The sequence below is a fragment of the Petaurus breviceps genome, unplaced genomic scaffold, assembly GCF_028583685.1.
Source record: "Petaurus breviceps papuanus isolate PSGF00001 unplaced genomic scaffold, PetGlider_PUasm1.0 164, whole genome shotgun sequence".
Lineage (NCBI taxonomy): Eukaryota > Metazoa > Chordata > Mammalia > Diprotodontia > Petauridae > Petaurus > Petaurus breviceps.
In genome coordinates, this window is record NW_027185735.1 from 10,493,384 (window position 1) to 10,511,691 (window position 18,308).

The 18,308-nt window shown below is 34.3% G+C and overlaps 3 protein-coding genes across 6 annotated transcripts in view; 2 read left to right on the forward strand and 1 right to left on the reverse strand.

The window, feature by feature from the left end:
- The window catches only part of GEMIN2 (gem nuclear organelle associated protein 2), a 404,714-nt gene that overhangs the window by 287,753 nt on the left and 98,653 nt on the right, over positions 1 to 18,308 (forward strand). The gene's annotated exons all lie outside the window — the stretch shown is intronic.
- MIA2 (MIA SH3 domain ER export factor 2) overlaps positions 1 to 18,308 on the forward strand; it is a 481,197-nt gene that overhangs the window by 159,738 nt on the left and 303,151 nt on the right. The gene's annotated exons all lie outside the window — the stretch shown is intronic.
- SEC23A (SEC23 homolog A, COPII coat complex component) overlaps positions 1,148 to 18,308 on the reverse strand; it is a 67,806-nt gene continuing 50,645 nt past the window's right edge. Inside the window, exons 15-20 of the mRNA XM_069082291.1 lie at positions 16,237 to 16,314; positions 15,165 to 15,326; positions 14,227 to 14,313; positions 11,190 to 11,345; positions 6,389 to 6,454; positions 1,148 to 1,338 (exon numbers count right to left, since the gene is read on the reverse strand). Of these exons, the coding sequence (XP_068938392.1) occupies positions 1,249 to 1,338; positions 6,389 to 6,454; positions 11,190 to 11,345; positions 14,227 to 14,313; positions 15,165 to 15,326; positions 16,237 to 16,314 (639 nt within the window). The 3' untranslated portion in view covers positions 1,148 to 1,248. The remainder of the gene's footprint in view (positions 1,339 to 6,388; positions 6,455 to 11,189; positions 11,346 to 14,226; positions 14,314 to 15,164; positions 15,327 to 16,236; positions 16,315 to 18,308) is intronic.

Below are 18,308 nucleotides of genomic sequence, written 5' to 3' on the forward strand. Positions count from 1 at the left end.
TTTATCAGAGTTTACAGAACACATTAACAGAAAAAAAACCAAAAACTCTATCTTACTGCAATACAACCAGGTTCATATAAGTGTAGCCATCAAAATTGCCTTTCTTAACATTTGACATTGCACAATCTTTTATTTGACACAGAAATTCAAATTCATTGTCAAAACTCTTCTGGATTTAGTAATTCAAACTTATTTCCTACGAGTAAACTTTAGTTGTTAAGATAAATATTAACTTATAAATTGAGATAGAACCCAGCTTAACCAGATATTATAATTAAGTAAAATGCCATACAATACTGTTTCAACAAAAACCACAACCTCAATGAATTTATCACATAAAGGAAGTGGAAACAAAGGATATGTGTAAACTTCCACAATAGCATTAAAATGGTAAAGACTATAATAAAAATAAAATTTTATATCTGAAAAACATAGAAAATCATGGACTTACAGGGTCAAAACTAAGTTTGGTTAATCTAGCTATAACAGTCACAGATTGTTTGCCCACGGCCGGTCTAAAAGTGGCTTATTTCTTAACCTACTACTTTTTCAAATGTTTGTGTAGTGTTTAATCCCAAGGAAGAACGTTTTGTGGGAGTTCTATGTGCTTTTTGTGGATGGTTGCTGCAAAAGTTATTTTTTGCTAGCAATTTCTGTTTGTATTTTAAAGAGCAAAAAACAATTATCAAAAAATTATACAACACACACAAAATTAAATAATTACAAAACAGGTTATTTTAAAAGTAGACCCATTGGTTTAGCAGAAAACAAACTAGACACAAAATACACATTATTGCAAATATATATTCAATGAACTGACAGAAAAGTTCAAGGTCTTAATCTATTTTTGTTTATCTTTTGTGAAAAACTAAGAAATATAAGTTTTTATGAGGTCATCAGTAATTCAGTTACACTTTGGATTTGTCTGCCATGTACCATGGGTCACAGCTCTATAATTCAAGGCAAAATTATATTTTCAACCTTAAAAAAATCAAGTTACAAAGATGTAAAATCTCTAAAATTGGTTATAACACTGTGGTAAGCAAAGTAAATTTGTTCTTATTGCTCTAATTAAACTCCAACATAATATATAAAAGTGAACTTTCCTCCCATGAACTGTCTCATAAATCATAAAGACTGAATCCAAGGACATAAGAGTTCTCTGTTGGTTCAAAGAAACTGAAAAGGGGAAGAAATGACATTTTACTATCACTTCATATTTTGCATCCTGGAATATGTTCAGCAGCTTCAGGCAGCACTTGATACAGCAAGTTTCTTTAGATGATCCATAAAGACTTGTAAACTAACATCATCTGTGAGAATAGGTGCTCCCGACTCCTACCAAAAAAGAAAAATGAAATCACTACAGTTCCAGAAAAAGACAGTATCTGACAAAGTCCAACTTAATAATGATTTCTGTATTCAATGACATATTTTTAAGCACCACCTTTTCCATACCCATACTAATCTTTAAAGAAGTGGAATAATCTAATTCATAATATATTAAAAAATCCTTTTCAAAGAATATTTGCCTAATTATTTAAAATAGAAACCTCTCAACACTAAGTTCTTTTTTGTGGACTTATTTAAAATTCACATTGGCTTGAAAAAGCAACGGTTGGACAGAACTGTGCATTCAATACACTAAGAAAATATTTGTCAATTTTCTTTCTTTTGTGTGGTCTTTTTCCAAAAAAAGCTGTGCAACAAATACTTTTCAGTTGTCTTTGCTGAACTCCAGCAGGATAGAAGCTCTTCGAAGGCAGGGCCAATCACATAGTAAACACTTTAAAAATTACTGCTGACTTTAAGTGAATTACTTTCCTTCTTATAAACAACCTGTATTATTGCTATTATCATCACTATTAAAGTAGTCAATGTACAAAGACTTTATTACTTATTATTACAATAAAATCTTATTTAAATGATTTTTTAAAATAGAATTTATGAAATGAAATCAATTGCTAATCAATAATGTAATGTTTTGGGTTTTTTTAATAAATAGTACTTATGGGATCTGTAGTATGGCTGAAAGTCACTGAAAGCTGAAAATTAAAAATGAGAATCACCCAAAGGGCTATCATAAATCATAACAGAGGTTCTTTGCAGGCTACAAAGCAATACAAGAAAGCAGTTATGTACTAAAGCATAGTATCAAAGAAATGTTTAAATGAGAAGGAAGATGGACTGATCACATATCAAAATGAAGGGTTAAGTAATGGTGGTAACAGTATCAGAATAAAGTCATAATGGGTGGACACCCTGTGAACGACTTATGGGAGGATGCAGGCAGAATTTCACAGGAAGTACAGGCATGGATAATCTATCTATCTGGATCACTGGAGGGAATATCCACATCAGAAAGATCACAAGATCGGGACAGGTAGGTGGTGCAGTGAATAGAGCACCAGCCCTGGATTCAGGAGGACCTGGGTTTGGACCCAGCCTCAGACACTTAACACAAAAACTAGCTGTGTGACCTTGGGCAAGTCACATAACCCCAACTGCCCTCCAAAAAGCAAAAAAAAGAAAGATCACAAGATCTATTTCAGTACTGTACTTCCGAGATTGAAAACATTTAATGATTTAGAAATTATTAAACAGTAAAGGGTCAATATCATGTTTGATCTCCCATAATTTCAAAAATACCTTTTTCAATAACACTTAAATTCTCAATTTCTATTTTTAAAGACATTTTGATAGAACAGAGTCATTCAAGTCTTGGGAATAGATATATACAACACATTTCATTAAAATGAATTTTAATATATGAAAAATAATCATTTTAAAAATAATTTCATACTACCTAAGTTATTTAAATTATTTCTATTAACTATACTTTTTATTGACATGAGTAATTCCATCTTAGAAACTGGCCTCCATTCTATTAAAAGCAAGGAGATGACTTTCCTCATCTCTATCCTTGCTTCTAGGCTGATAAATGTGGACAGTACTATTGTAGGCTAAGTGATACAGTCCTGCAGCAAGGCTGAAAAGAAAAGCCCAACTGCAAGTTAACAAAAATAGAAACCAGGTACTTTTAAAAATAGTATATAAAAGACCTCTTCATGGAGGGAAGGGGGGGGAGAAATGGAGCAGAGCAGGAAGAATCCTTTTCTTTAAGAAGTCCTCCCACAGTTACATTTGTCTGTATCCTGTGTTAATCTATTTTGAATAGTATGAGCTGTGGTTCCTTTTCATGACATTCTAAAGCATTAGAGAATTTTAGATTTAGAACTGGAAAGGACCTTGGAGGTCATCTATTATAACTCCCTCAAAATAATTATTAAAGGATAACAGCAATTTCATGGCTAGAACCTGGATTAAAATTTATTCCTCTTATGTTCCAATATGACACTTAGACATTGCTATGCTGCTACATAAATGAATGAAATTCAATATTATGATCATTTCAATTCACAGGATTTCATACATATAATATATAAGAACTTAAATGATTTCATGTCAAATTTGAAAAAAATGTATTTTATAATGGTGATGTTAATTTTCTTTATTCTACACGAAATACATAGAAGTCAAATCAAAATACAAAGAACCAAATCAACTTAATAACAAAATAACACTCCATCCAATAGCTGAAATAATATTCTCCAAAATATGGTTTGAGAGTTATTAATGACTTGGAAATAACAGATAGTAGTCCTTTACATTATCCTTCTCTTGTTTTTACTATTACACATATATACATGCATACATATATGCACACATATTACATATATTACATATATACACACATTATACATATTGTGCATTTTTTTCCTTTCTCCACAAATCTCACCATGCTCCCAGATTTATTCGTGCTGTCACCTGGACAAGGTAAGTGTAGATATAGGTTTTTTCCCTATTTATTTTAAATATCCCATGCTAAGAATATCCATGCCAATGTTAGACTTTTATTTCATAAATAAAAGAGAAATTCATTTTTTCTCTTCTTGTTAAATAGATTTAAGAACAAAGGTCAATTTAAAAAAATAATTTAGCAAGATCATTTATCAAGCACAGCATACCATGTATTCATAGGGGGGAAAAAAAAGCCTAAAGCCAAGTAGTTTTTAAAATACTGTGGTATCACCAACATACTACACACTACCACAGGATCACTGTCATGTCGCTGCCCTCTATAGGCCAATCGTAGATAATAATTAGAATTTTAATTTTAAAATTACCAAGTGATAATTGTTCATATTTAAACAGTGTTCTAAGGTTTGCAAAGCCCTTTACACATATTACTTCATTTGATCCTCTTAAACAAATGTAGATGCTATTATTATTCCCATTTCACTGATGAGGATTTTATACGAGAGATTATAAATGTATGCACAGCTGACATGCGATTCTTACTTTATCCCTTTAGTAAAAGATAGTTACGTTATTTGATTCAATGACTACAGACTGAATATCAGATTCCTAACACAGTAAGCTCCAGTTAACCTGACTACCAAAATAAGATAATTCTGTTATAAAAGGTGACATTTTCAACATATAGTTTTTAAAAAGGCAGTACTGAGAGCATAATGCTCACACCTTAAAAGCCATCTAAGTATATTCTTGTAGCTCCAGGAAAAAGTATATAAACCAGGGATGGGGAACCTACTGCCTTGAGGCTACGTGTGGCCTTCTAGGTTCTTGAGTGAGGCCTTTTGATTAAGTCCAAGTTTTACAGAACAAATCTTTTTATAAAGGGGATTTGTTCTGTGAAGTTTGGATTCAGTCAAAGGGCCAAACTTGAGGACCTAGAGGGCCACATGTGACCTCAAGACTACAGTTGAGAAGCCTGTCAAAGGCAATCAACTATTCTATTTTAAAAGACCTTCAGGATAACATTCTCTATTAAAACTCATTATCTCATTTAACAACTAAAAAGAGTTCTCCCTAGCAGCTAAACTAACCTTTGTTCCAGTTTAAACACATTATCTCTCATTTAGCACTTAAGAAAAATGGATACCTGATTAATCTTCTTCATGAAATAGTGATAAAAGATTATTACTAAATGCATTCCTATTAGTACTCCTTCCTGTTGGACACAATTCTATAGTTTCCATAGCTGAACTTCAATACCTTGGATTCAACTTAGCTACTGGGATCCACAGTCTCTACCCTTTTCCTCCCTGCCTTTGGTCCCTGCTTCCCTTGAAGCTTGTTGAGTACATCAATAAGAAACATTAAATGAATAATTACTTATGTGTAAGGCACCATTCTAGATGCCTGGAATATAAAAAATTTAAGACATTTCCTACATTATAGGGGTTTTACATTCCCCTCAGAGAAATTAAACATAGACATTAAAAAATACACAAAATAGGGGCGGCCAGGCAGCTCAGCAAGTAAGAGCACCGGCTCCAGTGTCTTAAATATTTCTCCATTATGGTTGTGCTAAAAACTACTTATTTGCTAATTTTTTCATATTTCTTCTAATATAGATATTCATATTAGCATATTTAAGAAAGGGGGATATAATTGGAGAGTGTGGTAAGGGGAGAAGAAAGGATGCACTCATCATATAAATATGTTTATATAAACATAAAATATAAAAAAATCATTTTCAAGATATGTTATCTACTAGGTATACTAATGCACCAACTATTGGTGGAGTTGTGAACTGGTCCAAACATTCTGGATAACAATTTGGAACTATGTCCAAAGGGCTATAAAACTGTGCATACCCTTTGATCCAGCAATACCATGACTAAGTCTGTAGCCCAGAGATTAAAAATAAAGGCCGGGGGGAGAGGGAGGGGACTTACTTGTATAAAATATTTATAGGAGCTCTTTTTGTAATGGCAAAGTATTGGAAATTGAGGGGATGCCCATCAATTGGGGAATGGCTGAACAAGTTGTGGTATATGATTGTGATGGAATACTACTGGGCTATAAGAAATGATAAATAGGATGTTTTCAGAAAAACCTGGGAAGAACTATATGAACTGATACACAATGAAATGAGCAGAACTATGAGAGCATTTGTACACATTAACAGTAATATTTTAAGGATGATTAAATGTGAAAGATTAATTACTCTGATCATGACAACAATCCAGGACAATTCCAAAGGACCCATGAAGAAAAATGTTTGCACCTCCAGAGAAAAAACTAATGAACTCAATACAGATTGAAGCATACTTTTTTCCCTTTGTTTGTTTTTATTGTTTTTTTTTCCTTTGCAACATGGTTAATATGAAAATATGTTTTGCATGATTTCACATGTATAACTGATACCATATTTCTTGAGGGAGGTGCAAGAAAGAGAGAATTTGGAACTCAAACTTTTTTTAAAACTAAATGTTAAAAATGTATATACAAGATTTTTTAAAATGATGTTATTAAAAAAATAAAATAAAAAATAAAAAGATATGTTATTTACACTTACCTGTCCCCAAGCATACATATTGTTATGTGTCTGTGAAGGATTGACTTTTGAAAGCAGGAACCGTGCCTTTCAAACAAAGATGAAAAAATGTCATCAAACAAAAAATTCTTAGGCTTTTAAGAGATGTTGGTAAGTTGTTACACTGCCTAGGATAACTTTCCTTAAAAAATTTTCTTGAGAGACTATTTTTAGTTGCTTTAATGACAATCAATAATACTGAGAGCTCTTGATCACTTAGATATTTACAAGCATTTTCCATTCCCCAAACATTTTCTTCCCCCAAATTCAAATATGTGTATAGTGACAAAGAATATTTCTAATGTTTAAAAATTTGTTGTCCAATTAGGAAAGAATCAGTACTAGTCTAACATATTATTAGAAGCTTAAAACTGTTAAAAGTATGATGGCTTAGCCATCCTCAGAAATGTCATTTTAAAAATATCACCTGACACCTGTCTCTTACCTGTTTGGAGAACAAAATAATGTGTACTTCACTCACTTACCTGACTCCCACCAGAACAAGAAATCTCAGAAAGGGAGCAATAATGGTCATGTGATTGGACTGAAATGGTCATATTGTTAATAAGGCTGAACTTCTTTGAATTTGCTACTCCTTTACTTACACCTATTATGAGATTTGCAATTCAACTGGAAAATGAGCTGTAATTTTGTTCTTCTTAGGAGACAATAGCAGTTCACTTGGTCTTTGGGCCGCAGTGGTTTAGGGAGAGTGTAAATAGCAATTATTTCTGTTTTGGTCAGAAACCCTGAAAGGGTTTTCACCTCCCAGATTTATTTTTTTTTTCCCCTAGGTAAAAGAGGCCATTCTTTGCCCCATATCTTACCTAACCTTAATCACTGAACAGGCACTGCCTCAGTCAAACTGAAACCTGGGAAAGAACTTCAAAAGGCCAAGGTCTCCCACTGAATCCTGGGCCATCTCCAGTCTTCCTGATCTATATGCCACTGGACACAGATGGTTCTGGAGAGAGTGAGGCTTGTAAGTCTGCATGGCCCTCCCTCACTTACATCCAATTCATTTGCAAATCATGGGACCACTTTGCTGAGGGTCCCCTTCAAGAATGAAGGACAAACAAGAGCAGCAGCTAGGTGAGGCGGTGGATAGAGCACTGGGCTTGAAAGCAGGAAGACTCATCCTCATAACCCTGCCTCAGACACTCTACTAGCTATGCAATTCTGGGCCTCTCTCAGCCTCAGTTTTGGTTTAACATATACAAAGCACTTTATAAATCTTTTGGGGGGAGGGGGCACGAGGCAATCAAGCTCAAGTGACTTGCCCAAGGTCACACAACTAGTAAGTGTCAAGTGTCTGAGTCTGAATTTGAACTCAGGTCTTCCTGACTCCAGGGCCTGTGCTCTATACACTGGGCCACCTAACTGCCCCTACTTTGTAAATCTTAAAGCACTATATAGATGTTGGCTATTATTCTAATTACTGATAATAGCAGTCAAGGGAAAGAACTCAAGAACTTCAGAGGATCTGAATTTTTCATCAGCATCCTCGCAATGTCCTGGGACAGGACTACTGAGTGGCAGTATCTGCACTAGCAGCTGAAGGCAGACTGAACATGGTGAGCAAGGAAGATTCAAAGCTCTCCAAACAGCCTAACAGAAATGCTCTGCTATACAGAAGAAGAACTTCGCAAGTGCCCCACAAAGAGGAGTAAGGACTTCCAGGAACCATGTTACCTTTTTACCACACACACTCTCCAAACTCACTTAAGCCCACTTTTCACTGGTCCTCCAAAGTTCACTAGATCCTCCTCTAGTCCAGAGGGTAGGTTAACCTTCCCCTCCTCAAGGGCGGCAATCTTTGCTCTGCTGCCAGACACTCAAATCTCTAATTCCAAACTAGCTTCCCAGGTCCACACCAGCCCCACAAGGCATAACCATGTTCCTCAATCAATCCAAATACTCTTCCTATGCAACATCACACTAGTTCATCCACTAATTTTCAAATATGCTTAAATTAATCAAGGACTCTCTCCTCACTTGGTCTAAAGCCTACACAGACTATCTTCTACAGAAGTTCGACCTTCATGAGCCAAAACTGAAATTCGTCTGTCAGATCACAAATCCAAACCTCCCTCAGTCTTACCCTTCCTCAGCCTATTATCTATCCTCAGAAGTGATCTCTAGCCATGTGCCTCTCCCAACTCTCCCAGTCCAAATAGCACCAAATTCATTTTCTGCTCCAATGGTTAACCAGTTCAGTTACTCTGTTCTCTCTCTTGGATAATCTTACCAAAACCCTATTTTGGCTTATCTGTATCATCAATTTTTCTGCTCTTATTGGCAGGCTACTAGAAGAAGCACAAAATTTCACCAACAGAACACACTATTATCTGATTTCAACTTAGCTCTAACTGTTGCTCAGCAACCCTTTTATTCTTCCTTCTCTGAATGACTCTATTTCTCTCCCCACAGGATGTGTTCCAAACCTTCTCTTCTTTCTTCAAGCCTCCAACACTATCCCCTCTCACTTCCTGCACAAACAACCTTGCCTGCTGCTTACTTTACTGAGAAAATTGAGACCATTCATGAAAAAACTCCCTATTCTATTACACACACTAACAGTAACATTTTGCAATGATCAATTATGAATGACTTAGCTCTTCTTAGCACTTCAAAGAAATTCCAAGAAGGAAAATGTTATCTACATCCAAAGAAAGAACTGATGGAATCTGAATGCATCAAAGCATGCTATTTTCACTTTTTTTGTATTTTTTTTCCTTTTGGTCTGTTTTTCCTTTCACAATAATACTAATATGGAAATGTTTTACATGACTGCACATACAGAACCTATAGCAAATTGCTTACCATTTTACGGAGGGGGAGAAGGAGAGAAGAAGAAAAATTTGGAACTCAAATTTTTAAATAAATGTTAAAAATTGTCTTTACATATAACTGGAAAAAAATTAAATACTATTTAAAGAAAGAAAACCCTCCCTATTCTCATAGAAACAAGCTTAAACTCTAACTCAACTTCTCAAAATTGGAGCTATCATCTATATGTTTTAATAAACTATGAACAATTCTGATTTGCCAATCAGTAGTGGTTTTAATTCTGAATTTTTAAATCTTTCACCGTGATCTGTAATGCTCACCAGCTCTGTATTCTAGAGAACAAGCTTTCTGTTTCCTAAATAGACAGATCACATCAGAAGGGGGAGAGAAGGTACTTCAGGGGTTCTTTTTTAAGAATCAGCAAGTGGACTTTTTCTTTCTGAGCGATGTACCTCTAGGTTGAGATCAATTTTATGTCTGGTAACTGCTCATTGTTTTGGTTTAACTGAGTTTAGTAATGCCCAAAGAGTGTATATAATAAAGGAGAGTCCACAGAATTATGGGTAGACCAGTTTTCTGAAAAGGATTCAAAGAATTCTAAGCCTAGTGTCCTATTTGGTCTAGTTTTCTCATTGTTCCTAGGGCAGGAGCTTTTGAGTTGCAAAGAGGTTATATAAATCAGTTCCTGTCTGAAAGGTGTGTCAGTCCCACACCTTACATTGTTAGACAGCAACACCCAAGACTAATTCTTAGAATACTTGTAACTTTGCTGACCAGATGTTAAGACTAACTGACCACTAGCCACTCACAGGTGTCTGGGAGCAGGTCAGAATGATCAAAATGCCTAAATAGCTCAATGAATGGTCAGCCAATCTTGTGACCCAGAGGAAATGGACTTTTTTGTCTCTAGCTATTGGCTATCCAAGATGGGTCAAAACAAGAAAGAGGTAGCACACTGACTCAGTAAAATCCTAGCACTTTAGATAGATTCCCCACAGGTGAATAAGTGGCTAAATTGTTACTGACCAAATAGGACTCAGTAAAATTTTGGACTAGAGTAAGTCTAGGTTAATTCAAACAGGACCTAAATTTTGGACTTTTAAAGTCCAATTAAGACAATACCTATAATTTGAGTTTGAAAACAAGGTCTTCATGATCACTAAGGTCTAGAAAACCAAGAAACAGAAGGACTGAGAATTCAAAGATCAGTTTTAAAATTTTTTTTAAAACAATAATAATAATGACAGCTAGCTAGCAGTTATACAGTGTCTTAAGGTTTGCAAAGCAATTTATACAAATTATCTCATTTGACCTACATAACACCCCAGTGAGGTAGGTGCTATTACATTTAACACATAAAAAACTGAGGTTGAAAAAGGTTAAGTGACTCAACCAAAGTTAAACAGCTAGTAAATGTCCAAGTTAGGAGTGAACTCAGGTCTTTCTAGTGCCAACTATCAACTGTGCCAACTAGCTGCCTGATATTTACAGAAAAATCTTTATTTTTGTAGAAACAAAGCTGCTCATCAACTGGGAAATGACTGAACAAATTAAATCATGAGAATGTAATAGAATATTGTGGCTCTGTAAGAAATTACAAAAGGGACAATTTCAGAGAAAGCTAAGAAAGCAAGTATGAAATGGAGAAGAAGGAAGTCACAAGAACCAGGAGAACAATTTATACACTACCACCGTTGTAAAGAAAACTTTGGAAGATTTAAGAACTCTGATGAATGCATAAAGAGCCATGTTTCTAAAGGATGATGAGCCACCACTAAAAAGACAATCATTACATTCCAGATGCAGAATGAGACATATTTTTGGACATGACCAATGTGCCAATTTGTTTGTTCGACTACATTTTTGTTACAAGGGTTTCCTTTTTCTTTTTTTCCTCCCATGAAGGTAGGAAGAGGAAATTGAAAAAAAAAAACATTAAATAAAAAAGTTCCTATCCTATGAAGAATTATAACTGTAAAATAAGACTATTTACCTGGCTGCCTCCATGTTCTGTATCGATGTATCGTGGCATTGGAAATCTGGAATGGAGAATTTCTTGGGCATCATCTACTGGGGCTTGCAGGAGATGGCGGAAATTTTCATATTCTGGCATGTCTTGGTAGCCTGATTTGCGCCACTGTGCTATGGTCTAAGTTAAAAAAATAGAGTAAATTTTCATTTTTCATGTCTGGTGCATCAAATACTCCAAAGGAGAAGAGAATGTTCAAGGTAAACAACTTTAGAAAATATAATGAGAAAAATTTAACTACTGCTTATAAAACCATTTTTCTCTATCTAGTGTGAAAATTTATAAGGTCAATTCCAAAAACTGGGGCTCTTAATCTGGGATCTGTAAACTTGATTTTTTTTTGTTTTTTCATATTCTGACAATTCTATTTCAATATAATTGGTTTCCTTTATATTTCTATGCATTTTATTTTATACATTAAAAAACATCCTGAGCAATGGTCCTTAGGCCTCACCAGACTACTAGAAAAGTCCATGATATTCTAAATAAAAGTCCATGGAATAAATGAAAATAGAAAGTTCTAAAGTTTATTCTCTTAAAAAAAGTACAAAATAAGAAACTAATCAGACTTGACTTTTAAAACATTACATTTGACTAGAGTGATATGTGAGACTAAAACAATACAAGTCCAATGCCTTTTGCAGAAGGGCCATTTTCTTATTCTTAACTTGGAGAGAATATTCTTTTATGAGAGGTTTTCTAAGGTACTTCAAGTCAACAAGGCATTATTAGAAAAACTGTGTCCAATAATTAGCATTTTATAGACTGTAAATTTAAGAAAAACAATAGAAGTGCTCAAGTGGATGATACTCCCCATGAAGAATGTCATTTTCACTGTCATCTTGGAAAAAAGCTAACTCTCACTTTGACTAAGACTAAGATTTAAAGTGGCATTCAAAAGACCAAATCTGAGTAAGTTTAACATTATCTATAGCATTGGTATCAAACTCAAATGGAAATAGGGGCCACAAAGTCAAACATAAGGATCTCTGCAGGCACATGTTGACTTAGAAAATCACCTAAAGTTATCTGTATTTTATCTCATTTTTATTTATTTTGTTAAATATTTCCCAATTACATTTTCATCTGATTCAGGATATACTCAAGAGTGTCACCAGCTACGTTTGACACCACTGATCTATGGAACTTTAGGAAAGATGGAGCTGAGAGTAACTAGATTTCTTAATTTAGATCCAGCTATCAGAGAACCACAACAATGGCCACTGATGTGTCAATTCTGTATTATCTATTTTCCCTAGAACACACCATGTCTCTCTTCTCTCCCTACCACTAGTTGACAAATATTTAGGGAATGCAAATTCATTTTAATATTAGTTTAGGGGGAAACAGGTTAAGGGAATATGTTGGGACAAAAATTATTTAACATGGGAAAGCAAAATTAGCTACATTACTAATGCTTTCAAGAAGTGACTGTAATATAAAGTTCCTTCCAAGTATTCAAAATACCATGCAAACTTGGTGAACTAAACAGAATTAAATACAGCTTGGTAGTTTACAGTATTATCATCATATATTTAATTTCATAGATCAATCTCCCTAAACCCAAGTTCACTCAATATGGTTTTACATCTAGATATTAAAAAAAAGGTACAAAGTACTATCAACAGCATATTTAATACCTTCTTTAGGCAGAATGTCAAGTTTCCTTAAGAAGAAAAAGTTAAAACTAAAATGACAAAACAGCCTTTCTTGGCTCAATCAGTACTACAAAAGTTTTACTTATCAAATGGAATGCAGTTAGAAGCTGTTATTAAGTAATAATTAAGAATTAACAAACCCTGACTGATATACGATGCTTCAAACAGATACCTTTAAGCAAGACCTTAAGTATCAGGTGGAATCAGGGACTGCTTATACCACTGAAACCATCTGAAGAGGCAATTTCCTACCTAAACATTCACACCCCTCATAATTAGTGAGAATTCCCAGAGTAGTAAAAAATTAGCCACCTAACTATTGCAATGGTACAAGTGTTATTTGAGAAAATTAAATGTGAATACTATCCTTTAAAAAAGGCAACCTAATCCCTTCTTCATAGTAGCAGATTCAACTGGTAAGAAATGGAGTATCTGAGTGGGAAAAGGACCCATATGTACAAAAATATTTATAGCAGCTCTTTTATGGTGGCAAAAAATTAGAAATCAAGGGGATGCCCATCAACTGGGGAATGGCTAAACAAGTTGTGGTATATGAATGGAATGGAATACTACTGTGCTAGAAGAAATGAGAAGATGGACTTCATAATAACCCAGAAAGACTTATATAAATTGATGTTGAGTGAGAAGAGCAGAACCAGGAGAACATTGTACATAATTACAGCCACATCATATCTGTGATGACTTATTTTGGCAGACTGGGCTCCTCTCAGCAATGCAAGGCTATAAGACAACACCAAAAAACTAATGATGAAAAGGGCTATCCACACCAGAAAAAGAATTATGGAGTCTGAATGCAGATTAAAACAAACTACTTGCTCTCTCTCTTTTGTTTTATTTCATTCTTTCTTTCTTGTTGTTCATTCCACTAGTTATAATCCTTCTTTACAACTTGACTAATGTTTAATGTGAAGGTATTTGCAGAACCTATATCAGACTGCATGCCACCATAGGGGAGGATAGGGGAGGAGAGAGAGAGGGAGAAAATTTGTAACTCCAAAGCTTGTGAAACTGAATGTTGTGAACTAAAAGGAAATAAATAAATAATTTCCCCCCCCAAATGAGTTATCTGGATTTCACATTTACTGCTCCCACATACATACACGTGGTCATATGTATGGTTAGAATAAAAGTGATGTATCACTTTGTAAACTAAATCTAAAAAAACGGGTAGGGATTTATACAAATCTTAATTATAAGAAAGTCAAAGTTTATCGTAAAGGAGATCCAAATCTACAGTTTTATGTAGCAAAGGCCAGAAACATTTTTTAACAAATTATACTGCTTCAAGCAGATGTGCTAATTTAAAATTAATGAAATCTTACCTCCCCATGATAAATCAAAATCTGGAAGAATGTGTCCATCAAAAGAATACGATCTGCAAGGATGCTGCTGCTATCAAGAAGAACAGGCTAAAATGAAGGCGGAAAAAATGAAGGAAAAAAAAGGAGAGAAAAGAGAAGGAATGAAAAAAAACCTCTTATACAGAGAGATCTTTCCACGATTATGTACAGATTTCTTACATGACATAGAGTGATTTTCTAATTTGGTTTATATAAAATTTCTGAACTCATTGAAAACAACTATTAGAAACTACAAAGAAACTATATAGTCATTATCAAATATCATTATCAAATAATACATCCATTTAAGTGTTCAAATATACTCAGAGTTATTGTGAGGATCAAATGATGCCCCACATATGTGAAAATATTGTATAAGAAGTAATGTTAGAATAATATAAGGCATTCACAGAATCAGATCTAAAAGTTAGGATCTAATCCAAAATCCTCATTTTACAAATGTGGAAACTAAGGCCAGTTAGTAGAAGTAACCTATACAAGGTTACCCAGGAATCACCATCCTGAATCTGGAGATTTTAAGGGGGAAATTAAATTAAGAGAGAAAACCAAACTTTCCAGGATAAACTTGCATGAAAGTACAGCATTCAATCACATTTTCTCTCAAACTGTCTTGCAGTTAATTATCTTATGATTCCATGTTTACTACAATACGGTTATACTACAATATAGCCATAGATATGGCTAGTATTTTAGACAATGTTTTATATGGAACACATAGTTTTATTTTTAATAGCATTCAGTTATTCTTTTTTATTTTGTTGTTTTTCAAGAGACATCTACTAAAAAAAGCAAACAAAAATGATACAAGGATTGAACTAAAAACTTCACATAATTCTTTCCAGTTCCAAATCTTATTACTACAGTATGAGCTCGAACATCATTGTCGTTATTTTTTTTACCTCTGGAGGTCCACTAAAAGAGTAGGCATAGAGAATAGGCTGAATCATGATTAATGACTGGGTCAGATCTTGACGCATAAAATGATGACGATAATATGAACTCTCATCAGGACTGTTGTTAAAAACTTGCAAGAAAGGAGATCTTCGTAAATGGAACATAAACTATAAAATAAAATATATTAGATAACTTTAAATATGTTATTCATCTTTTCTCATAATAATACAAGTACATTAATTTATGACTGTAATGAATTATTAAACTCACTATAAAATAATATAAACTAAGAAAAAATATATATCAAATTTCCTCCCTCAATTCTAAAATATTCTAAGGCTAATTACCCAGGCTATGGATTATTTCTACCCTTCATTTTTCCTCTCTTCTCTTGGGTTTTCTGTCCTTTGGCTTTTTACTTTTTAAAACCTTTACCAAAAACTAAAAATAAGTCAAAGAATTCAAATCATCTTTTTCTACTCAAAGCATAATTTTTCCTAAAGAGTGTAGCCAGGCCTAATTCAGGACAGGCCAATGTTTCAGGCTAGAGGTTAGGCACTGGTTAGCCACAAAATGCAATCAAGACAACTTTACCACAGTGACAATAAAAAGGCACAATTTCTATGATTAAAAATATATAATTCAAATAAAACAGCCAATCTACTATTTCACTATTGAACAGAGGCTGATGAATATTCTATTTAAGTAATTTGATACAACTGTATATAGAGAATTTCTGTAGTATAAATTGAACAAATTCCTATTACATATGTAACATCTAGATCACTAGTTCCCAATGTTTTTCCCAATTCAAAACCATTTCATCAACCAAAAAAAAAGCCTCATGAACTCTTAGGGGGAAGGAAATTGTATACATACAAAATATATCTAAAACAATTAGGCAATTATTTACTGTTTAAAGATTTTTAATCATAAATCCCATGGGTCATTATCTCAAACCCCCAAGGGGTCCCTGAACCACTAAATAGGAACCATAGATCCAGATTAATGGAACATGGGAATAATGGAACTGAAATTCTATAATAATTATAGTAAGCATATCTGTTTTATTCTTACCTGTGGGTAAAGGGAGAAGGTTTCCGAAAATCGGAATGAACTTGGATCATCCTTGTGATATTCTCCAAATTTCTGACACTGGATAAAACAAAATCTAAATCAGTAAATTTCCTGGCTTTGCTAAAAATTTTTATTGCTGAAGCCATATGAACCGACTCATTGTTACAAAGGGTTGAGACTCTGGTAAAGTAATAATCAAGGTAAAACTGAAATATTACTTACCACAATTTAGGACTTTTATCTCTCCCCAAATATTCTTTTACTATGCCACTATGAAGATGGTAGAGTCAGAACAATCAATCATGAATACTCACTATGGTTGCAAGTACTACTGTTCTGACAAAACTGGAAAGCAATTTGTCAAAAACTAGGTTTAGATTAACTTCTTACAGCATATATGACAATAAGCTCCAAACTGACAAATGTCCTAAAAATGGGACAAGGGGCAGCTAGGTGGTGCAGTGAGTAAGAGCTCTGGCCCTGAAGTCGGAGGACCCGAGTTCGGTTCCAGCCTCAGACACTTAAACACCCAAACAAAAAAACTAGCTGTGTAACCTTGGGCAAGTTACTTAACCCCAATTGCCCTCCAAAAGGTTAAAAAAAAAAAAAGGACAACAGAAAGAAGAACTCAGTAACTATAATTAGGAAAAAATTCTTAACTAGCTGTAATGATAAGGGAATTTGAAGATCTTCCTTGCCCCTTTAATGGCCTCACTTGGAGTCTAACAAGAGAAGCTTGCTTAGGGGAGGCTTGTTTTTCAACATACTTTTTGCTACTTTGTAATTAGGCAGTGGGTCACAAAGGTTGTGATGTCTTCTGACCCTGGTATCCTGATGTGAGATTTTGCTTTGAGGCTCCCTTATGGGAAGAACTGTGTGATTTGACCAGATGAGACTCTAGGCAGCTGTTGAGTTGCCCCGGCTTTGAAAATCCAAATGTTGGTGCTTCTCTCTCGGGTAGTTAATTATGTAGGTATGTGATGGTCAGAAAGCTAGAAGCCCTGTCTGTTGGTCTCTTCAACTGTGTTATTTTCTCTGTATTTTTTTGTCTGCTTCTAACTCCTGTTTGTATTTTCTCTAAAGTTTAGGGTGCTGACTTTTTCCCCTGAACTAGGTAAATGATATATGTTTGATTAAACTAAGATTGTTAACCCCTTTTGAGTTTCTTTCCTTTAGAAAATCAGATCAAAGAACCTGTGCTAGCAGCCATCCTGGGTATTGCTGATACAATAACCAAGTGATAGAAATAATATTAAAAGATGAAGTAGACAATCTTGGTCACATAAAACAAAAAAAAGTTTTTGCACAAACAAAATTGATGAAGCTACAATAAGTATTTAGAGCAGTGGATCATGGCTTTAGGGTCATATAAGATTTTAGAGTTCATCTAGTTCAACTCCACTTCATAAAGGTGGAAACTGAGGCCTAGGGAGTTTAAATAACCTACTGAAGGTCACCAAAGTCTTCTGATTCCAAATCCAACTCTTTCTAATACTTTCCAGTGCTCTATTACCCTATACACCATTACCCTATGCACGCTCTACTTTAGCTATTATTCTGACCTCCTCCCAAATAGAATCTATGTAACCATCCTGGGTTTTGATGTTAAACTCAGTCCCTCTAAAACTGAATTCATTGTCTATCTTCAAAAATTTTTCTGTCTCCTAATCACTTCTGGGGGCACCACAATCCTCCTAATTCTTGACATCTCATCTAATCAGTTATCAATTTCTGTCTTTACCATGTACATATGTGTATATGCATGTATGTGTGTAGTACATGTGTGTTATGCATGTATATATTATATATACATGTGTATGTATATATTATGCACATGCTATATATACCTACAGAGACATACATACATGATGTGTACATGTGCGACATGTATGTCCATTTCTTTCTTGACACAGACATGACCCAGGTACAAACCCTCACCATTACCCTATGCACGCTCTATTATTCTCATCTCCTCCCAAATAGAATCTATATAAGTAATGTAAGTAACAAAGATACAAATCTAAAAGTGAGACTGTCCCTGCCTTCAAGGAGAGGGAGAGGGAGAGGGAGAG